Genomic DNA, 22,643 nt, shown 5'->3' with positions numbered 1-22,643 from the left:
TTTAGTTCACTCCGTCGTCTGTCTCTGTGGCCGTTGACTGTCTGTCTGTCTGTGTGGGAGCTGAACAGGTCGTGTGGAGCAGCCATCTGCTCCAAGTCCCCTCAGCTCTGCAGTACTTTGCGGTTTGTAAGTACAATATAGCTCCAGAATTGTTTGTTTTTTCCTAAAATGCAAAGCAGTTCAGTGGTTAAATGATTGTATGGAAGTGCGCTTGAATGTGATGAAACACAACAGATGTGGCATTTTCCAGCTGATGTAAAAGTGAGTGTTTCCCGAAACATAGAAACACCTAAACTCCGGGTTTATGCTGAAGTATCAGTTCAGTGGAGAGAGCTCCTTTTATCACAGAAGCAGAGGAAACACATGAGCGGGAAAACGAGTGGCGGATATCCTCACCCCTGCTTTGTTTCCCAGAGTGCGTCCTCCAGTGTGAGGGTGAAATACGAGATTTTTTTAGAAATGAAAGGGAACCTCCTTTAATGTTGTTTGAGCATTAATCAGCAGCTCCATCATGACAACACTGGCTGTCTGATAAAACAGAAGCTCTTGTTTGTCAGCTTTAGTTTTTGCTGCTGTGGTTTGTATTGTTTTTCCTCTTTTGCCGACACAGCAGCGAACACACCAGGACAAAAGGGATGCTGGAAATAGACCGAAGCTCAGTAGGGGAATCTCTCTGTCAGTTAGTGAGAATCATATTCCTGCTATTCCAAGATCCTCTGTCCCACAGGAGGTCAGACGCAGTTCATCTGATTCACACGAGGCACACGCTGGGGTCTGTCTGTGTTTCTGGATTCACTCGGTCAAGTTTCAGTCACTTACAGAACACACAGCTGCCTGCTTTTAAAGGATAGCATGTGTTTGATCTATACTCACACAAAGAACCAAGTGGTAGCTCTTTGAAACATGGACCATTCAGTGTTTTGGAAGCAGAAACCATCTTCCCAGCATTCCTGGTCTTTACTCGATGTGTGTAATCTTTTTTGTACGAACCTTTTGTAATCTATGGTAATCCATCAGTATCTGTGTGGACTCTGCTTTTAGCCAGGGCCAAGGAGCTAAGCAGTTTATATATTCACACTGATCCAGCACAATTTTCAGCAGTGATTCACCCTAAATGGATTTATTCTAATACGGATGGCAGATGGTGGGCGCACTCATCGGGCCAATATCAGCGCTGTGGCAGAAACATGGCCATCGTGTCATCGGCTCACAGCATCGGATTTTTACTGCCTCGTGGACATTTTATATAACAAAGAATTTCACGCCTGTACTTTGAAATACTCATTAAGTGGATTTCTGTATTGCATCGGTTTATATCTATGTTTGGTAATCTTGTTGCAGGCCTGTGTTTGTCCTCCAATGTAGGATTTGTATTATTGATTGTTCAGATCTCAACTAGCAGGGTTAACCAGTTCAGTGTTCATTGTGTTTTTTCACTGAGTTGAATTGAAGGTGTGCCAACTAATAGAACTTTATGGTTGCTGTCAGAACTATGACATCTTTGTCATGCAAATAATTGTAATTAATGAGTAAATTGTCTTTCTTTCTTTCTTGATTTCCCGCCACTTGTCACTCGTGATAAATCTAAGTCGTATCATGATATCTTTTGATACATCCCAAGTTCCAAACTTGCTAGAATGTGGGGTAAGATGTAAATTAAAACGGAACACAATTATGTGCAAATCTCACAAACCGATATTTGGTTTGCAGTCAAACAGAGAAACGTGTCAAATTCTGAGAGTAGGGCATTTTACTGTTTCATGAAAAACATTAGCTTATTTCACATTTATGGCTTCAGTGTGTCCAAAAAAAGTTGGGACAGAGACATGTTTACCTCTGTGTGGCATCTGCTCTTCTTTACCCAGCAGCGACAAAGTCCCATTCTTGCCTGATATAGGATTCCAGCTGCTCAACAGTCTTGGGTCTTTTTTACCATGTTTCACACTTTAAGGTGCACCAACTGTTTTCAGTAAGTGAAAGATCTGGACTGCACAGTCCAGCACCTGGACACTTCCACGCCAAAGTAATGCATGCATTATGTGCTTTAGCATAGTCTTCCTGAAATATCCAAGGCCTTCCCTGAAAAAGATGTCATCTGGATTGGAGCGTATGTCTAAAACCAACATATACCTTTCAGCAGTGAGGGTGCCTTTCCAGATGTTCCATAGGCTGTAATTAACCACCCGCACCATCAGAGACGCAGGTTTTTGAGCTGAGTGCTGAAAACAAGTCGAGCGGTCCCTGTTCTTTAGTCCAAAGAGTGTGGCAGCCGTGATTTCGAAGCAGAATGTCAAACCCCTGGGCAGTTTTCCACTTTGCCATTATGAATGATCTTTCATCCAGAGAAGACAGCAGCGTTTCTGCAACATGTTGTCAACATATGGTGTCTTCTTTGCACAGCTTTAACCTACATTTGTGGATTGCATGGTGAATTGTGTTCAAAGCCAAGGATATGTGGATCCTCAGCCCATGCAATGATTTCATGACAGAACTGTGCCGGTTTGCAGTGCTGCCTGAGGGCCTGAATATCAGCCATGTCCCATGCACACAGAGATGTCTCCAGATTCTCAGTACTGTAGATGGTGGAATAGTAACTGTCACAATGTTACGTAGAGGAACTTTATTCTGAAAATCCTCTGCAATTTGTTGAGAGATTTATTTTGCAGATTACTGAACCGCTGCTCATCTCTCGGAGGGCCTCTGCCTCTCTAAGGTGCTCTTTTTATACCCAACCATGTTATTGACCTGTTGCAAATATACACAGTTAGTTTTAATTACATTTTTACTTACATTTCCAGCCTTTCGTTGCTGCTGTTCCAACTATTTTTTAGATGCCTTGTTGCCATCTAATTCAAGCTGAGCTATTTTTTCTTTTACATATGAAATGGTGAGCAGTGAGTGTTCTATTGTGTTTTCTTTACTTGCACAGCATCGTAAATTTTTTGGTTTTGCACTTTTTTTAAAAGAATTTATATTATTTTCCTTATGTGATACATATTCCATTCTCAAACCATGGTCAGGGGTTCATCTGTCCATGCTTCACATATCCACAGCTCCACAAGTCACATAAAGCTGATCACATAACTTTAACTTGCCTCTCGCCTTAGCAGGAAAAATATCTGCTGTGATTTGCGGTGACATCTTGTTTTATGATTCGCTCTTATGGCATAGTTGTATTTGAAATTAGTGTTTCATGAGCTGTTTTACTGCTCTTTGTCTGTCAAAATCAAACAACAAATGGCGTTAACAGTGTAAAACTTTATAGTGTTTGCATAAGAAAAACTTTGAGCTTGTGACACACGCACGGTCTATTCTCTGTTTAGGAACCACCTTTAAAACGCCTCCAATTAGAACCAGCCCCTCAAATGTCTGATGAAGTTTTTTTTCTTACAGAGATTATGAATGATGTCATCAAGAAGGTGAAGAAGAAGGGAGAATGGAAGGTGAGAAGCTCACATTTTTAAAAAAGTCTAGATCTTAAAGAAAGTGGAGACCAATGTGTTAAAAAAACCAAAAAGCTTCACTTCTAGTTTCAGAAAGGTGAGGTCAGACAGCCTGAATGTTCTACGGTGAACACTGGAGAAAACAATGATAGCTAATTTGCATGTGTTTTTAGGAGCCAATTAAATAAGAAGCCATTACAAGGTATGAGGAGAAGTTAACTGGCTGCTCTGAACCACTGATAGTAGCTATGGCTGCTAGCCCATGGAGCTATCAGAATATTGAAAGAGTCCCTTTCTATCAGTTTCAACAAAAATAGAAAAAATTTAATTGCACCACTTGCCAGCCATTGCGGCTAGCACAATTCAGCCTGTCTTAAGCTAGTAGCCACCTAACAGCCCGGTCAACCAGCTTAGCGGCCACAGCTGGTAGTAGTCGGAGCTGCTAGGTGGCTGCTAGCATTTGCTGCTAACCTAGCTGTTCATAGTTATGGCTCTGGCCAGTTATATTGTTAAAAGCAGTATAATGTGGTTATATTACCTTTCTGACACTTCCACTGATGTAATTTAACTTCCTCTAATTTAGAACCATTCACTGGTTTAAACATGTAGGGCTGAATTACCCCAACGCTAGGACTTGCATTAGCATAATGCATAAAGCAAACCTGGAGTCAAAATAAATAAGCTGCTTAAGAACTTCATTTTAAAGAGGCATTTGTAACTGTCAGGAACATGTAATGTGAGTGATGGAGAGTATTTGCTTAGTTACTGTCTTCCCCTGGCTGCTAGGCTCTGATTGTGGACCAGCTGAGCATGAGGATGCTGTCCTCCTGCTGCAAGATGACGGACATCATGACAGAAGGCATCACCAGTAAGAGATCATGACTTCTAAAACTTCTCGCAGTCATCAGGCCGTTATGTTTGTTTATGTGCACGTGTAACTGAATACACGTCTGTCTCTGTCACTAGTTGTGGAGGACATCCACAAACGACGAGAGCCTCTCCCCAGCCTGGAGGCCATTTACCTAATTACACCCACAGAGAAGGTAAGCCTGCTGCCTGTTGAGGAGCCTCTGAGGCAGCAGATCTCTGTTTTTAGATGACAGACTGAAGACAGCAGCCCACGACTGTTAAATCAGCCAAGGCAGATCACACGTACAAAGGCCCCCCCTCTCTCACTCGCAAACTAATCATCATTAAGCTTTAAGATATATGATAACATCAGGTAAGAATTTACACTTAAATGCCCACCGTGTGCTGCTGTGACAACATGTCTGTGTTTGCTTTTATATTTGGTCTTTATGGAACCTTTATTTAAGCGCTTTGGGCCTTCTTACATCTGGTCATTTTATTGCTTTGCTTTATCTGTCACACACTGGGTTTCGTAACCCAAAATCATGTCCAGAAAATTAACTTTAGTGTATTTGCTGTAATACCACAGAGTTACACTTTAACGTGAACAACTTCAGCTAAATTCAACTATCTGACTCCTTCTTTCTTCAGTCTGTTCACACCCTCATTGGGGACTTCAAAGACCCTCACTCAGCTAAATACAAGGCAGCCCATGTTTTCTTCACTGACTGTGAGTAACACATGGTTCTCTTTATGATTAATGCTTTTACAATATACTGCCATTGCACTGTCATAGTAACCTTCCACTAAATGTATCTCGGCTATATTGTGAATGAGGCCACATACCTCAGCGTATTCTGAGTTTAAGTAGAGATTGCATGAATGAACAAATCAATCAATCATTTGCTGCTGCATCCTTAAGGTGGTTTGACAGAGTGCTGTTCATGAGAATATAATAACCTAGTTTGATAGATTTGTTCATGAATATAATGCGTTCTCACGTAACAAAATCAATGACATTTCTCATTCTCATCAGTCCAAATTTAGTGCTGCTGACTGTGACAGAAGCCAACATTCCTTGACAACCTTATTTGAACCAATACATTAGCATCCATCTGTGTATAAAAGTGTATATGATTCATTATGATTTTCCATTTTTCTTTCTTTTTCAACACTTATTGGTGCAAGTAATTGTTATTTCTGTCCCTCGTAGCCTGTCCTGATCCTCTCTTCAATGAGCTGGTTAAGAGCCGCGCTTCCAAAACCACCAAGACTCTGACGGAGATCAATATCGCCTTCTTGCCCTACGAGTCTCAGGTGAACGTCCAGTCATACCAAATGCTCTTGCGCTCTTTTCTGAAATGAACATGGGAACAAAATTATTCATACGGGTAAAAAAAATGTAAATCAACCCTCCTTAGATGATTTCTTCCAAAATGTCTTTTATCTTCCCAAAACCTGTTTACTTCCTGTAAGGGATGATGATTGACTGGAGGTATTTGCTACTACGTATTGTTGTTTTGGCCAATGCAAAGTAAAATGAAAACGTTTTACATGAGGACAAGGTAGTTATCATCGATTTTATATTGAATGATGATGAATGTGCTGGTGATGCTCGAAAACCTCATCAAACCTCCCTGTTAGCATTTACACACTGTCAGGATGGACTGATCCCTAAACGATTTTACCTTCCCTGCCATAATTTATCTCCCTTTAGTCTTTAAAGCAGGCCTTGAATGAATGAAACCTGACTTCTTTGATAGTTTGTGAGGGGAAAACAAGAGAGGCAGCAAATGATGCATAGATAGAAAGCTTGAGCTACAGCAGCCAAAGATCAATTGAAGCAGGTGGGAGTGAAAGCGATGCTGCAAAGGACACAGATAGGAATACTAACAGTGAGGTTACTGGTTGTTTGATTCAGGGATGGATAAAGAGTGATGGAGAGAGAGAGAGGGGTGAGAAACACAAACACACACTCAGGTGGTGTGTTGGCACACCGCTGCTGACTCACCAGCCACTCTGTTACTGCCAGACTGTTCCAGAAAGACTCACATTTGTCACATTGTATTCCCCTCCCTCCCTGCTTCCCCGCCCTTGCTGCATGTCCAAAATGCTGCCTCTACGGTGCCTTTTTTCCCTGCCTCCCAGTCTGTCCTCCACATTTTTCACCAATATCTCCATCTTTGTTTCTACATGTTGCCTGCACTTTTTCTGCAGAACTTTATTTTTTCCTCTTATTCATTCTTCACCTTCTTCCAATTATACAAACCCCCCTTCCATCTCAGAGAGCTCTCCTTCTATCCATCCTTTATCCTCTCACTATCTGAAGTTACTGTATGGCCCACAATGCTTTGCTCCCTTCCTGTCAGCGATGATTAATTCAGACTCAGTGGGTTTTTGCTCCAGGCTAAATACTGCCTCATTGCCCCGCCCCCAACTGTATTGCTCTCGCCCAATTGGATGGGCCAGGATCCACACAGCAGGCTGTAGCCAATGGTTGCCGGGTCAACACAGGAACCCTTCTGCAGTACAGACAAATGGTCATGTGACTCTGGACAGACGGAGTGGGAGGAGGGAGTGGTACAGTGATGCAGAATGGAAGAGGGAACAAACGAGAGAGGAGGAAAGTAGAAGAGAACAGAGGGTGAAAGGATACATAAATAGGAGGGAAAACAAGAGGAATAAGGAAACAAAGGAGGTTATGAGATAGGAGACGAGGAAAAGAGGGAATGAAGAGAGAAAATGAAGAAAGGAAACAGAAAAACAGTAAAAGAAAGGGGAGAAAAGATGAGGACAAGAAAAACTCTTCCAGTGAATAAAAAAAAGCTCATGAAATGCTAAGATCACGAAAACAATAAAAAAAACTGTCATGCTGCAGCACATTTTACATTTCTATGTGTTTGTGTGTGCAGGTGTACTCTCTGGACAACCCAGACGCCTTCCACAGCTTCTACAGCCCTCATAAGACCCAGCTGAAGAACCCGGTGATGGAGAGGCTGGCCGAGCAGCTGGCCACACTCTGCGCCACCCTGAAGGAGTATCCTGCTGTCAGATACCGAGGGTGAGGCTGAGGCAGGGCGTATAGGGGATAAGTATTAAACTGAAGACTGGCTATCCTCGTTTAGGATGACCCACCATTTGTCCAAGAGGTCAATTAATATGTTAGCATTAAAAGAAATTAAAGGGTGCATCTTTGACAGGTCACCAGTCCCCCAGCCAAAAGAGGCAAACAACCATGCGCACTCACACTCAATGGAAGTCTATACGTATGAAGTGGAAATTATTGGTCAGAGCATAGAACCCTGCGGAGCTGCATGGCTAGTTTGCAAATACCTGCTAAGCAGATGACACTTACATCCATGAAGCCAGATAGCACCAGTGAGGTCATTATAAAATCGACATGCCTTAAAGTCACAAAGTCTTGACTTTAACAGCTTGTCTCAAAACTGTCTGAAATGATGCATTGAGAGTTCTGATGATTATTAGCAGGAGAGATTATTGTTTTTCTCCAGTTTCAGCTTCTCTTCATTGGCTCCCTGTAAAATTCAGAATAGAGTTTAATCTTCTCTTCCTAAAATAAAAAGCTCCTCATGATCATATCTCTAAGACCTCATACTTCTACCTTTTCCCAACAGAGCACTCCGCTCTAAGACTGCAGTTTACTTTTGGTTCCTTGAGTTTCGAAGGATGTAAGGCAGATTTTTCAGGCTGATTTGATTAACCCTGAGCCATGACTCTAGTTATGCTGCTATAGGCCCAGACTGCTGTGGGGACCTTCCATGATGCATTGAGCACTCTGCTGTCTTTACTCTCCCCGTATGTCTCTGCGGTTATTGCTGTCGTGACTACAGCTAGGCTACTTTTATGAATTGGCATAAAAAAGTACAGTTAAAATGAATTGGACTCAGTTGGTTCACACTGGTTTGCACTGGATTGTAATGAATTTAATTGATCTAGATTGTAATTGGACTTATATTCAGTGTGTTTACTTTCTTTGTAAAATGCCCTGAGTGCACTTAAATTGTGAATTGCTGCTAAATAAATAAATGGAATTCAGTTTAATTCAGTTTTTTGGAAATGTAGTCAGTCCTGCAGATGATTTTGGAGGGATGTGTGACTATAGGTCAGAATGTTTCTTCTGACTTCTCTTTGTTTGTATTCCTCCTTTTAACGATTACCTGCCTTCATGTTTGTCCGTGTCTGTCTGTCAGGGAGTACAAGGACAATGCCACCCTGGCCCAGCTGGTTCAGGACAAACTGGATGCCTACAAGGCAGATGATCCCACCATGGGAGAGGTAAGTTCCATCTAATATAGACCCCGACACAATCGAGCCCAGGTAATTTGTGTGAGATACATCTTTAAAAGTAAATTTTTAATTCAGCGTTTTGGAATGAAATGATACTGTTTATGGTACTGTGTGTCTCTCTGGCTGCAGGGTCCAGATAAGGCTCGCTCACAGCTGATCATCTTGGACAGGGCTTTTGACCCTGTGTCACCTGTTCTACATGAGCTCACCTTCCAGGCTATGGGCTACGACCTGCTGCCCATCGAGAATGATGTCTACACGTATGAGCAACACCAAACAGAAAAATCCATTTATTCCATGCTCGATCAAACATTCGAGCCTGAATGACTCGGTCCTACTAAAGTGGCTTATCCCTCCTCAGGTATGAGACCAGCGGCATTGGAGACTCTCGTGCAAAAGAGGTTCTTCTGCACGAAGATGATGACCTGTGGGTCAGTCTGAGACACAAACACATAGCTGAAGTGTCCCAGTGAGTACTTTTCTCTTTGTTTGCATACATACTCACTCATTTTTTTATACCCAATTAATGGTGACACCATTGCTGTTTTTCTTTGCATTTTGTCATCAGGGAAGTGACACGCCAGCTGAAGGATTTCTCTGCCAGCAAGAGGATGAACACTGGAGAGAAGGTCCGGTTAATTACAGTTGATTAGTTGATGTGTACAGTTTGAACGGGTGTCTCTAATTCATTCAGATTTTGTTTATTGGGTGGTATGTAAGAAACTCTCTGTAACCGTAACTATGGTGCTAAAATCCATGAGCTTTAGGTGGATGTGTGATTGGGAGAATTTTGTAGCCCAGTTCCATGGAAATACTGGGGCTTTGATGGACGGACTAACATGCTAATGATGCTGATTTTTCATCATCCAGATAACATACATTTAACAGTTGTCAGTCTTTTTTTTAATCAACTTATATCAGAGGTCGTATTTTCAGCTTAAACAGATATTATAGTCTCTAATTAACGTCTCCTTTTCACATATGAAATGATGGGCTTGATGTCCCGAAAGGCAGTTTTTGAGCAACCTGTAATAACATAATATCTACCTTTTATGTAAATTGCAAAAAGGAGACGTCACCATATTCTAATGTTGCTTTTGTTTCAACAGACCACAATGAGGGATCTGTCCCAGATGCTGAAGAAGATGCCTCAGTACCAGAAGGAGCTCAGCAAGGTGTGTGCACGTTTGAGTACGGAAGTGTGTGTCTTCTCTTTGAATGCATGAATGCATACGCTGATCCATATGTGTTGTCTTTTTCAGTACTCCACTCACCTGCAGCTGGCTGAGGACTGTATGAAGCATTACCAGGGAACAGTGGACAAGCTGTGCCGTGTGGAACAGGTCAGAAAGGGGATGAAAAACGATTCTCAGACCAATTTTGTTGGCAACCTTTGAATAAGACCTGAGTTTTCTGTTGCAGGATTTGGCTATGGGCACAGACGCTGAAGGAGAGAAGATCAAAGATCCCATGAGGGCCATTGTGCCCATTCTGCTGGACGCCAATGTCACCACATATGACAAGATCCGCATCATCCTGCTGTACATCTTCCTCAAGAACGGTAAGGAGGAACCAGCCAGCGACACGCTGAAATCGACCCTGTGCTGCTGTCTGTCCCTCACTTTGTTAAACTTTTTTTGAACTGTTGTCACTGCTTGATGACACCTAAATGATGACTAATATAGTTTTGAAATACTAGAAATTCATATTGTTTGTGTATCTTTACTACATTTGGAACTGCGTGAAAGACTCAAGAGTGATGGGGCATCAACCTACAAGCAGCTGTTGAAATGAAATGAAGCACCGCAGCTCAATGAGAGACTGAACAAGTCAGCTGGTTGGCAAAATGATAAACTATGTCTCACAGGAAGCAGGTTAAAAAAGAAGACAAATGAAAAACAAGCAATGTTATTCATTTAGACTGAAAAAACTTGATCATTCTGCACAGCTACTGTAGAATAAGGTGTTAAATATAAGTGATATAAAGTAGAGGAAATGCTGTGATATTAAACTGAACAGAGGAATTTTAATGAAAATTTCTACCCTCAGACAATAAGATGCTTCATCCCAGAACAGCTGGACATATTAAATGTAAACCCGACAGGTCATCATTGACTGTTATAAGATGTGACCTGTGTGTGTGTGTGTGTGTGTGTGTGTGTGTGTGCGTGGGTTTCAGGCATCACGGAGGAGAACCTGAACAAGCTGATCCAGCATGCTCAGATTCCCCCTGAGGACAGTGAGATCATCACCAACATGGCTCACCTGGGCGTCCCCATCGTCACAGATGTGAGATGTTCTCGTCTTATTGTTTCTTTCACTCTTTGCTTACATCTTCTTCTCATCTGAGGAGACTTTTGATGCATTTTTTCACTTTGTTCTTGCTTCTTTCTCTTTATTCATAATAAAGAAAATGACATTTTATCCAATGAAAAACACCTTGTGTTGCACCGACACACGAAACATGAATGCACTGCACTGGAGGTCTTCCTGTTGTCACCCGACCTGACCTCTAACAGTGTTCTGTTTAGCGCACGTGTTCATAGATGAACACACGAGACGCCTGGAAGATTAATTTCTACGCTGTTTTTTTTCACTTCTCAATCTCCTCCATCCTTCATCAGTCCACCCTCCGCAGGGGAAAGAAGTTGGACAGAAAGGAGCGTGTGAGCGAGCAGACCTATCAGCTGTCCCGCTGGACACCACTGGTCAAAGACATCATGGAGGTTTGTTGGCTTGGAATTTACTGAACATACAATGCGTTCTTTGTTTTTCAGTTGAGAGAAATATTTTCCCCTCAATCAAAGCCAAACTGGGGTTCCAAAAACATCCCCCTGTTTTTTTTATCTGCTCTGTTATTTCCTGTTCACTTAAACACACACCCACAACAGCTTTAGTCAAACACGAGTTTTTTCAGCTTTGTTTTCAACCAACTATATTTAGCCACTTATTTGTGCAAGGCTGACTCTCCAGCGGACCTCCATGCATGGTTGCTAAGAGATGTGACACATCCGTGAAGCCCCTCTTCAAGTGTGTGTGTGTGTGTGTGTGTCTACGTGTGTGTGTTCGGCAAACAAAGACCTGTTTTGTTGTTTTTTTAAATCTTTTTCTCGTGCAGGATGCTATTGATGATAAGCTGGACACCAAGCACTACCCCTACATTTCCACCCGCTCCTCTGCCTCCTTCAGCACCACTGCAGTCAGGTACTCGGATGCACACACACAGACACACACACACACACACACACACACACACACACACACACACACACAAATACATTTGGACACAATGTCCCATAGTGGCTTCTTGATTTACAAAGATAGAAATAGTGACATTGGATCAATAGTAAATTTGGAAAGTAGATCAATTTGAGAATCGATAACTGAGTAAGGAGGGGTTACTGATGACTGGCAATAAAGCTACACTACAAGGACTGAGACAAAACAAGAGCACAGACTTTCACCACATCTTGTATAGATTGATTTAGAAATATTGTCGTCAGTCAGAGGAGGTGGCTCAGGCATCTGGTTACGATGCCTCCTGGACGCCTCCCTGGTGAGGTGTCCCGGGCACGTCCCACTGGGAGGAGACCCCGGGGAAGACCCCGAGTCTGACCCAGGACATGTTGGAGAGACGTTGTGCTGGCCTGGCAACGCCTCAGGGTCCGCCTGGAAGAGCTGGAGGAAGTGGCCGGGGACAGGGACCTCTGGGTCTCTCTGCTCAAGCTGCTGCCCCTGCGACCCCCGGAGAAGCGGCAGATGATGGATGGATAGATGGTCGTCACCAATGTTCCCAAATTAAAGAAAGAAAATCTTTATTGTGTTAGAATCGTGGAAAATAGACCTGATGACAGAATTGATTTTTGATAAGGAGAGGGAAAATTACGATGGGAAAGCTCCTTAAAATCATTTTGTAAAACCAGCAAGGACACACTGTCTTAACGGTGACTTCCCTGCATCCAAAATGCATTTTTCTCATACAGGAAAACATTTTGTCTTCACAAAATACAGTTGCAACAGACAGGATGAAATATTGTAGTCTCAAAACCATAACAATGAATCCTGTGTTTTTTCTTTCTGGCAGCGCTCGGTACGGACACTGGCACAAGAACAAGACACCTGGGGAGTATCGCACTGGTCCACGTGTCATGGTCTTCATCATCGGTGGCGTGTCTTTCAGTGAGATGCGCTGCGCCTATGAAGTCACACAGGCCAATGGGAAGTGGGAAGCCATCATTGGTGAGTAGTGCAACATCGGGTGCTACAGAGCACAGGCACTGAGGGGAAAAAGGGACTTGGTGAGCAGGCTGTGGAAATAGTTACTCTGAGATATGCCCACCACAATCTTAAGGACAGAGTGGCTGTGGCTCTGAGGGAAGATGTTGTAGAGAAAGTGTGTTACGTGAAAAAAATCTGTCTCCTTTCCTTCCCAAGAGCCATTTTTTTTTAATTAGGTAAAAGGTGCCAGTGCAGGTCTGGCCCTCAGGTCCTCCGAAGCATCTGAACTAGAACACAGCTAAATAACAAAGATGGTGGGGGGGTATGGAGGGAGTCAGCAGATGAGCTGAGAGGACCGTTGACAGTTCCAACCTGAGGTAGAATTGCTAGCTTAGTTTGTCGTGATAGCTTTTTTTCTTCTGTTTTTAACTCAAAGAACGAAGTGAAATCCAATGACTTTTTGTCAATGTATTCTGTGAGTTTTAAAGCGCTTAGTACCTAAAATTTAATAACAGTAACATAAAACTACAGTTTTACGTTGCTATTATTTTGACACTGAAAATTACAAAAGAAAAACATTCCAGTTTAGTTTGGGGACAAAATGGTGAAAACAAAAGTACTGCAATAGCAGTTAATCGAGAAACAAAGATCCAAAAATGCAGAGACTAAACTGGACTTGGCATGGAAAAATGTCACAACACAAAGCTGCACAATGATGAGCAGATAGCAGCGCTTAGAAAAGAAATGAATAATAATACTGATAAAGTCCTAAAACTCAAAATCCAGACATATTTAAGAGCAGGGTATGATGACAATCAGCCAGAGAGCAACATATAGTATATGTAGAGCGTGATTCATAACTAATTAGAACCAGGTGTGGAGGGCAGGAATAGAACAGTGGTGTGATTAGCTAAACCAACAGGTGTGAAACAAGCAAACAAAGGAAGCAAAACTAAGGCCGCGTCCGAATTATCCACTGGTTCATTACAGAATATAGTCAACTGGAAAGAGTGCACCATTTCTCAGTACTGTTTGAAAATTCAACCTAAACTTTCTTTGCTTTATTGTATACAACAAACTTTTCAGTTTGGTGGTTCACGGTACACTATGTTGGACCATCATACATTGTTTCATAGAGCCAGCAGCTTTTGCTAACTAAGTAACTAGATTCTTATGCTAACTAAGTAGTGCTAACTAGCTACCTCCCAGTTGAGACATCTTGTGTTGAGCAAGTGTTTTTGCTCACTGGGCATTCTCAACAGGTAAGAAAATCCCAATAAAGAGCTGAAAATGTTAGCGTGTTCTAGAGCTAGCTAGCTAGCGAGTCTAGTGCTCATTAGCAATAATGAACTAATGTTTGCAGCTTGTTATTCTGATTTTATTACCCATTGACTCCTAAGATGTTTCAACTGTGGAATTGTTAGTCACTTTTACTGTCAGAGCTGCAGGGTATAAACTATTAGTTGTAAAATATGTACAGAAATCCTATTTGAAACTTAAGTTGTTCAGATGAAGCTTTTGAAATATTAGGATGAAGCTTTGTTCTGACATAATAATTAATTATTCGTAAATTGAGGATTATTATATAATTACAGGTGCTGGATGACACAGATTTGTGTCATTCGTTTCATGTCAGGTTTGTAGAGAGAATTGTTCATTTCAACATATTCTTAAGGCAAAGAGTGTAACGTTGAGCTGTCCACTACCTAAGAGTTGATGTGAAGCTATTCTGCCCAAGAAACTATTGTGTTCCAGCACATAACTAAGAAGCGATGGTGTCTGAAATGAAACTGTCTGCCCCTTTCCTTCAGTGAGTTTTCTGTATAGTGAGTGAATAAGTGCACAATTGGAACACACGACCAAAGAGAAATCCACAAAGAAGAACTACTCTCAAAGCAAGACGGGGAGTGTAGCTAATAAAAACTTTGAACGTGGCATCCAAGTTACACTAAATTAAAGAAACGACGGAACATAATTTTCATAAACACAAAATAAAACCCATCAACCATTATACAACCTACCTATTGAGTGCAATGTGTTCTATTATTCTAGCCCTTTATGTTATGGCCCTCTGTACTGTTTATCTGTCTTCAAGCTTCGCCATCCAGTCTGTGTTATAACTGGAAAGTGTTTTGTTAGTTTTTGTTGTGCTCTGCTTCAGCTGTTGTCTTTCAAACAATTGTTGTCTTTAAATTGCAGCAACGCCATGTCTTCTTCTGTGTCTGTGCATTCCAAGTTTTTTTCCTTGTGTTTGTGCGACATGGCGAGTGTATGTGTCCTGTGCGAACTGTCAGTGGGCGAGTGTGTCTCTGTGTGTTTGCTCTGTGTGACAGGTGGTTTGTTTTTGACCCTTTTGTTTTTGGAGAGAGTGGGGGAGGAGCGTGGCATGTGCTGTGAGACGAGTGGTGAAGCCACCTCTGTTCCTCCACAGGTTCCACCCACTTGCTCACCCCCACCAAATTCTTATCGGACCTGCAGCACCCCGACTTCCGAGAGTCCACTAGGGTGTCCTTTGAGGACGCAGACCCCTCAGCCGAGTGAGGCAGAGACAGATTGGGAGGGAGGGAGAGAGAAATCACAGAAAAAAGTAAAGACAGCCGCACAAAGAAGCCCTTTCTGAACCTTCACAGCACAAGGGCTTCCTCCTGGTTCCTCCCTCTTTTTGAACACTCAGTACTGTGTTATGTAACTCCACCTTCCTCTTCCTCCCTGCGTCCGTCAGGGATGAAGATCCACACCCTTCCTCACTGCATGGACCACTCCATCAGGCTTCGCTCCCAACATTACTGTTAACTGAAATTGATGGAATGCTTAAAAAATTTAAATTGTTCACAAAATTTGAAGCTATGAAAGACGATTGCGTTACTTTACATTTTGTGAAGATATTTGTAGGACTGAGGGTGAAAAGCCCTGATATGCAACATCCTCTCAAACTTGAGTGTGAGCACATCAATGTATTTTTGACCTTAGAAGTCTGTGCTGATTGGTGGCCATGTCTGGGGAGGTGGTGATGCCATCCCTGCTGCCTCCTCCCATCATCTCAGCTGGGTGGATTAAATCACAACATGATGGCCACCCACAGGCCCTTTGAGATTGTTCTTACACTTACCAGATTTAATCTATCCCAGCATCTTTATCAGTTTTTACTGTCTGATCATTTTTCTAGTTTACCGAGATAGTCACCTTGATTTGTTAGCGATTTCTTTTCACAGATCCTTGAGCTAATGTTGGCTTTTCAAAGCAGCATTCTCAGTTTTTCCTTGTGTATTTTCTCTTTCTTTTGACACCCAGTTATTTGACCAGCACATGCTCACATGGCTCATGGCTCGTCTGTAGAGTTGGCTGGATTTGAATGAAATACAATCATGTCTGCACTCTCAGGGTGCCGACACACAGGGCAAATTTAAGGGGAAAGTTCAGTGGCCCTGAAGTTTGCCCTCTGTATCACTGCCTCCGTGAGGCCTCTCTGCAGACACAGTCTGACGATGTAGCATCCTTCTACCTGATATGCTTTAGCAACCCAACTAAAATTGATATGCCACACATTTCAAACAACCACTTTGTCTTCCCAAAATATCTGTCTTTATGTTATGATGCGAGAACATATAAACTACCGTAAATTCCGGACAATAAGCCGCTACTTTATTTCCATATAGCAGTGGACGTAAACCCCCGTTCCATGAATGAAGAGCGGACGTAACCGCTGCCCTGTTTCTTAATGTCTGAGGGATTGAGGGTGCATCAATCCGGTTGGGACATAGGAGGGAGTGTCGCTGATCGTTTAGTTTGGGAGCCGCTGATCTACGTTATAAAAGTTATTTTTAGTGACAGTCACACCAACAATGATCAGGTTGTAACTTTGGCACAAAGCATCAAATGGCAACAAATAAGTTTAGTTGTGAACACGGTCCCTTTACAAATGATAGTAATAAGGAGTCTGCTACATCAAGCCGTTGCTTTGCATCCTCCGACGGATTGTCTGGTGGCAGCTCCGCTATTTCCTTTATTTTTAAACCATTTAATAAATAGCTTTCAATGGACTCAAACGGATGTTGATGGTTGGTCGCCCTCGTCCCATTTGAGGCTCCACAGCATCCAGCCGTTCCAGGACTGAACAGAGGTTTACTATGGCAACCTCATTAATGTGTAAATCTGAGTATGCAGCCAAGCTCTCTGACTTGTTCTACTCGCCCACTGGCATCAGACTCAGATGTATTATTAGATTCTACCTGCTCAGCTAGTTCTAACAGTGTTTGCACAATTTGAGGGAGCACCATGATCTGTGATGCGTCCTCTAAAGACCCGGCAAGTCGATCAATTTCCAGGCACATTTGCAATGTAATGTAATGCAATGCAGATGTGCACACCGCCCCCTACTGAACAAGATGGGTAGCTCGGTCAGCAGGGAGCTGAAGAAGAGCTGACGTCACTCTGCTGCGCCGCTCAGATTGCTTTTTCGTTTTCGAATCATGGGCAGACCATGAAAACGAAAAAGCAATAATGTGCAGTCTTGAAGAAGAAAATGCAAACGCAAATGGAAGGATTGATTACTAATTTTATTTAGGAGTCCAATAATGCAGCCACATTCTTAAAATGAAAAAGCATTTCTGCAAATGCATTTTAATTTGAATTATGGTTACGATTCGCTTCCATAACGTGTAACATCTTTCTGTGTTTAAATTTTCTTTTTAAAATCAGAGGGTGCGGCTTATATTCAGGTGCGCTCTATAGTCCGGAATTTACGGTAATTGAAACAAATACCTAAAGATATGTAATACTTTCAGAATCTCTGTAGGACTTTGAGTATAACTTCACTTAGGATGAACAATTAACAAATTGTCACATATATAACACAAAGAAATAGAATAATTAATGATGGCTCAAAATTTCCCCTTCATAGCTTTGATGCAAGTGATAAATCGGAAAGAAATCTTTTCTTTTACACCTTGATTTGGAGGCTCAGTGCTTCCTGAACTCACCGATATTCCAGCTAAATTCCACTGAAATATATTAACATTTTCACAATTCAAGACGATAAATTGGTGCCATTCAAAACACAACTTCCTCAGCAGAGGAAACAATGATAATATATCCTTTTACCAATATCCTCGACTTGTTACTTGTTGTTTTACATGCAGTATATTGTAGACAGAACACAGGATAGTGGTATTCCTTGGCATTCATCTCATTGACTAACCTGCTAAAGCAATATCGTTTAAAACCAGTAAGCAACTCTCACCATAAGCAGTATGACTGCTCCCCTGCATACTGCTGCCCTCAGCACTCTCTCAGTAAAATGAGCATCACTTACTAAAACAACTTTTTTTTTTCTTAACCTAGTCATCTTTGATGAATTTGTGGTGTTGGAAATCACGATCGTAGTGTTGTTTCTGGGGCGAAAAAAGGCCCACGAAGCTGTGTGTTTAGGAAACAGCAGAGAAGCAGGCAAGACCAGTCAGTTGAGCCCCACTAAACCTCCACTCACAATCCCCGTCACCTCCAACTCCCAGCTCACCATAACAACCTGACTCCAGATGAGTTTGCCTCTTTCTCTTCTGTTTTTTTTTTTCAACCTTGAGCTATGTCCACCTGATGTTGTGGCCACTCGAAGGATCAGGTTTGGTATAAATGAGGTGCAGAAACTAATCAGACCAAGCTGGAAGAAACACGCAGCTTTGCAACAGAAACAAACCAACTTAGCTCCTGTTAGCTGCTGTCAGTGATGTTGAACAGGTGTGAGGGAGTAAATCAAAGCCTCCGTTTGCCTCCGTAATCCATCAGTGAATCTGGTAATGTCACACAAAGCTGGCAAAGTGTTTGCTTTACTCCATGTAGCACCTTTCACATTTTTCTACAATGTCTGAAATGTGTCTTCAGCTGTCACCAGTGTTTCATCCCGGCCTCATTAGGGTTATTGAGTTTAAAACTTTCATTCACACTCACAGCAAACAATAGGATCAACTCTCTGGTTTTGGATTTCATGACATTAAAAGAGGATGAAGTGAGTTTTTATTTTCTTTCCTTTTAATGTAAAGTCCCTTTGGATAACTTTTATTGTGCAAAACAAACTTCACTGAATTTAAATGGATCTGAAATATTGATCTTGGATCATAAAAGTGACTCGTAGCTGTAGCTGTTAGATAAATGTGGTTTAAAATGGTATAAGTCAGCCTTTAACTTTAACCTTTTAATTTATGTTTAGTGAGAGCTGTAACTCTGCAATTTCCCTGTGGGTTTGGGTCAGGCTACTGGGAAATGCAACCCTGTTTCCAAACATTTGGGACATTCAATCACTTGCGAATAACCTAAATTCTATATTTAACAGAGATAACCAAATGCTCAGATCTCTGCTCACTTTGAATTTATCGACAGCAACACATTAAAGAATGACCGGGTGTCCGTTGCTCATTTTGATTTGCAGGAAGAAGATTTGAATGACAAACGGTGAGGACTTTATTAAGGGGAAACACTTTTTAAGATTAAAATGATGTGACTCGTCAGCTGTTTTCGGCTGAGTGGCGTCTTCCTGGACATGACACAGTGCCCTAGATATGCCCAGAGTTTAAAGTTATTCCATTGTTTTACTGTCTCATTGCAATGAACACGTTCTCACCAGAAAACATCTGAAGGTATTTTTAACTATGACTCTGTATCATTTGCAAGTACAAGTAGAAAACTGAAGGTGCTAATGGGTCTCGGGTCAGCAGACTAACCCCTGAACCACCCCTTCTTTTTCCAGAGCGTTTCACTTTCCACCAAATGCACAGAATACCACAGCTGTAATTTCTAAAAAGAAATTCAGATTTGAATTGGTCCGATCACAGGTAAATATCCCACAGAGAATGAAGCAGCATTTCTGGAGCTTGTTGATGTGTTTTTTTCTTTGCATGTAAGATTTTTAACTTGTATTTTCAGATTCAGTGACAAACAGAGGCTTTCAGCTGTGATTCCAGACTCGCGTCTGTATTTTATGCGCTACTGTCTGACATTTAAGAGCGATAACCACAGTTATGTGTTGGTTTTTAAACTTCGTCCCGAACACAGATTTCTCCAGACTCCCAGAATTTTATCACCATAGATGATGATAGTCCTACTTGTTTCACCCCCAATTCAATCATTTTTTAAATGTGTTGCTGGCATCTTATTGAAAATTATATATATTACATATTATAATGATAATATATTGAAAAAGAACAAAAAAAAAAGGCTAAACAATTAAACTTCTAAGTGAGAAATCCTATTTAAATATAAGATTCAGTGTAACTTCTCTGGAAAGAGATAAAACCTCTACTTAAAGGTTCAAAATTGAATGTTTTATAGTGATGTTCTTGCCAGAGTTTTGCAGTTTTAGCTCATGTCATGGCTGGTGGTCTTCGCAACGTGTGCATGTTAGTGTGGAAGTCCCTTCACGAGATCTTTTACAGGTTTTCCTTTGCCCTAGTTTTCTTCTGAGAAAAATAAGCAGAAGTCTCACAAGCTCCAAACGGGGTTTTATCTTCCATTTAGGCTCTGGTTTTGACTGAGATTCTGCTGGTCTAATGTGACACCCAGTGGTTTTCTTGGGCTGTACACTGGACCCTTAAGTACATAAAAAAAACAAAAAAACTTCTACCTTTAGTGCTAGGTATTAAAACTCTATAACACATGATCCATTTTCAACCTGCTGATTATTATTTCATATCTTTGGGCTTCTTCTTTTCGTTCAACATTATACGAAAGGGTCATCATCTTCAGTAGGCATTCACTACAAGAGCTGAAAACACATTTTTCGTCTGTTTCTTCGCCAGTGTGCAGATCTAACGCTCTGCTTGTGTGTGTGTGTGTGTGTGTGTGTGTGCGCGCGTGTCTTATACGTGTGCGTGTCTCCAGGATCGACCCACATCTTCACTCCCACCAGCCTGCTGGAGCAGCTCAAGGCCATGAACAAACCCGATGAGGAAGTGACAAGCTAAAATCCTCCCATCACATTTCCTCCTCATATCCCCAACGCCCCCCGCCGACCCATATGACCCCATATCCTACCCAACCAAATCCAACCCATTAATATTGTGTATGCATCTTGCTTGACAAAAAAAAAAAACTTAGATGATTAAAAAAAGATACGTTCTATCAAAGAATAAAACTGTTCCAAGTATTCACGTTTTACAATGGATGCAACTAAATAAACCTATTTAAAAATTATTAAATATCTGAATAGAAGGATATTTAAAATGGAAAGTACCAAAATGTCATATTGTATGCTATGAACCCTGCTAGAATGTGTAAAAGGTAGACATTTTCTTGTTTTTCTTTTGGGTTACCTCCTTGGTGTGAGTTTTAATGGAAGCAGGTAGAGGGGGGATGTGCACTTTGAGAGGTTCATATTGTAAAATATATCTCCATGCAATATATATGTGTACACATAGATTTCATCAGAGAGGAGCCCCACCCTTCCATTTGCGATGTTGGTATTCAGTAGCATGCTTGGACTTGTGTGGATTGATCTGTGTATGTATCAAGTGTGGGTGTACTGAGAGCAGCAGAGTTAGCATTTAGCTATTTCCTAAGACGTGGTTGAATACTCCACCAGAAACCATTGTTTTGAGTATCAAAAAGTAGAAAACCATGCTTTGAAACTTTTCTAACCACTTTACCATCTTACACACACATGTTGGGCCCACGTAAAACACTCGATTCGTGACACTTCTTTGATAATTGGCACTCACTTTAGCTGTTACATTGCTGTTAGCTTACTAAGCTAGCTACACAAAGCTGGGTTGTTCTTTTTTTAGGCATATTGTGATGGAAACATTTCTGATAAAAAACTGCTTTGCACAAAGTTTTTGACCGGCGAGGAGGACAATGCTACATTAGAGGTTTTTTTTAGAAGTATCTTTGGGTCATTTCTTTTTAAAGAATAAAACCATCATGTTTGTTGATGACCCGTGAAACATCTGGAGTGTGTTTGATACTCAAAACAAGTTTTCGGTTTAAGTATTCGGTTAAACGCTTGGTTAAGCAGACAAGTAATATCATCCCTCCTCTGGCTGCCCAGACTGTATATTCTTGCAACAACCTTTTTTCCATTTTTTTGGAAAGACTCCACATTTTAATGTTGAAAAGGCCGTTGCTTGCTGATGTTTAATGAATAAACTAAGGGCCAGATGTATTTCAGTATTGTATCTCGTCAGATCAAGTCTTATCATTGGTTAGTAATGATGTTTAATTGAGCCATGCACTGAGTAGTGTTGTGTATCTGCCATATGTTGCTGTTTTAGTGTCTTACTGTTGAATGGTGATTTTTCTAACTGTGCAGTAGTGATAATTTTCCTTTAAAACGCCAATGTGAAGCCACCGTGTTTGTGACGTTTTAGCTGTAGCTGTTAGTGGTCAACTGGGAAAAAAGAAATCTATATTTTCTGTCTATTTTCTCCTCTGGTGCAATGTAAAACCCCCCAATGGTGAATGGCTTTGCAAGGAAAAAAATATCCTATTCCGACGCCTCTTTCCTGGCCAAACAAGTTGTATATTGCACTATAACGCGTTTTATGTGATGCAAATGCTTGAGTTTGTTTTTTAAATTATATTTTGCTGTTGTATAGGATTTACTCTGTCAAATCAGTTGATTTATATCAAAATTATTTATCAGAGAAAATATCGAAACATTAGTGTGTCCTATTACTGTCTCACTTATTGGGTTTGTATGTTTGCGAGTGTTGAAGCACAAACAGTACTTCCATGTGTACCTAATATGTTCTAAGGCTGTCTAATAAATTGGCTTACATTATATTAAAGTCTTTTTTGAGTCGTTAGGAAGACACATCCAAAAGCATATTCACAAATGTT

General features: G+C 41.3%; 1 protein-coding gene across 2 annotated transcripts in view; it reads left to right on the top strand.

The window, feature by feature from the left end:
- stxbp1a (syntaxin binding protein 1a) overlaps positions 1-22,584 on the top strand; it is a 31,857-nt gene extending 9,273 nt beyond the window's left edge. Inside the window, exons 2-20 of one of the 2 annotated variants that reach the window (XM_072371682.1) lie at positions 3,394-3,443; positions 4,230-4,311; positions 4,410-4,486; positions 4,944-5,022; positions 5,506-5,609; positions 7,205-7,353; positions 8,504-8,588; positions 8,730-8,860; positions 8,962-9,069; positions 9,169-9,229; positions 9,710-9,775; positions 9,863-9,943; positions 10,023-10,161; positions 10,780-10,889; positions 11,225-11,326; positions 11,719-11,804; positions 12,685-12,839; positions 15,250-15,405; positions 20,688-20,777. In XM_072371682.1, the coding sequence (XP_072227783.1) occupies positions 3,394-3,443; positions 4,230-4,311; positions 4,410-4,486; positions 4,944-5,022; positions 5,506-5,609; positions 7,205-7,353; positions 8,504-8,588; positions 8,730-8,860; positions 8,962-9,069; positions 9,169-9,229; positions 9,710-9,775; positions 9,863-9,943; positions 10,023-10,161; positions 10,780-10,889; positions 11,225-11,326; positions 11,719-11,804; positions 12,685-12,839; positions 15,250-15,359 (1,775 nt within the window). In that variant the 3' untranslated portion in view covers positions 15,360-15,405; positions 20,688-20,777. Of the gene's footprint in view, positions 1-3,393; positions 3,444-4,229; positions 4,312-4,409; positions 4,487-4,943; positions 5,023-5,505; positions 5,610-7,204; positions 7,354-8,503; positions 8,589-8,729; positions 8,861-8,961; positions 9,070-9,168; positions 9,230-9,709; positions 9,776-9,862; positions 9,944-10,022; positions 10,162-10,779; positions 10,890-11,224; positions 11,327-11,718; positions 11,805-12,684; positions 12,840-15,249; positions 15,406-20,687 lie in introns of both variants that reach the window. The other variant, XM_072371683.1, reaches the window with a different exon arrangement.
- Positions 22,585-22,643: the final 59 nt, after the last annotated feature.

Source organism: Leuresthes tenuis, unplaced genomic scaffold, assembly GCF_036924035.1.
Source record: "Leuresthes tenuis unplaced genomic scaffold, fLeuTen1.0.hap1 SCAF_19, whole genome shotgun sequence".
NCBI classification, from domain to species: domain Eukaryota; kingdom Metazoa; phylum Chordata; class Actinopteri; order Atheriniformes; family Atherinopsidae; genus Leuresthes; species Leuresthes tenuis.
This window is presented reverse-complemented; position numbering and strand designations above follow the sequence as displayed.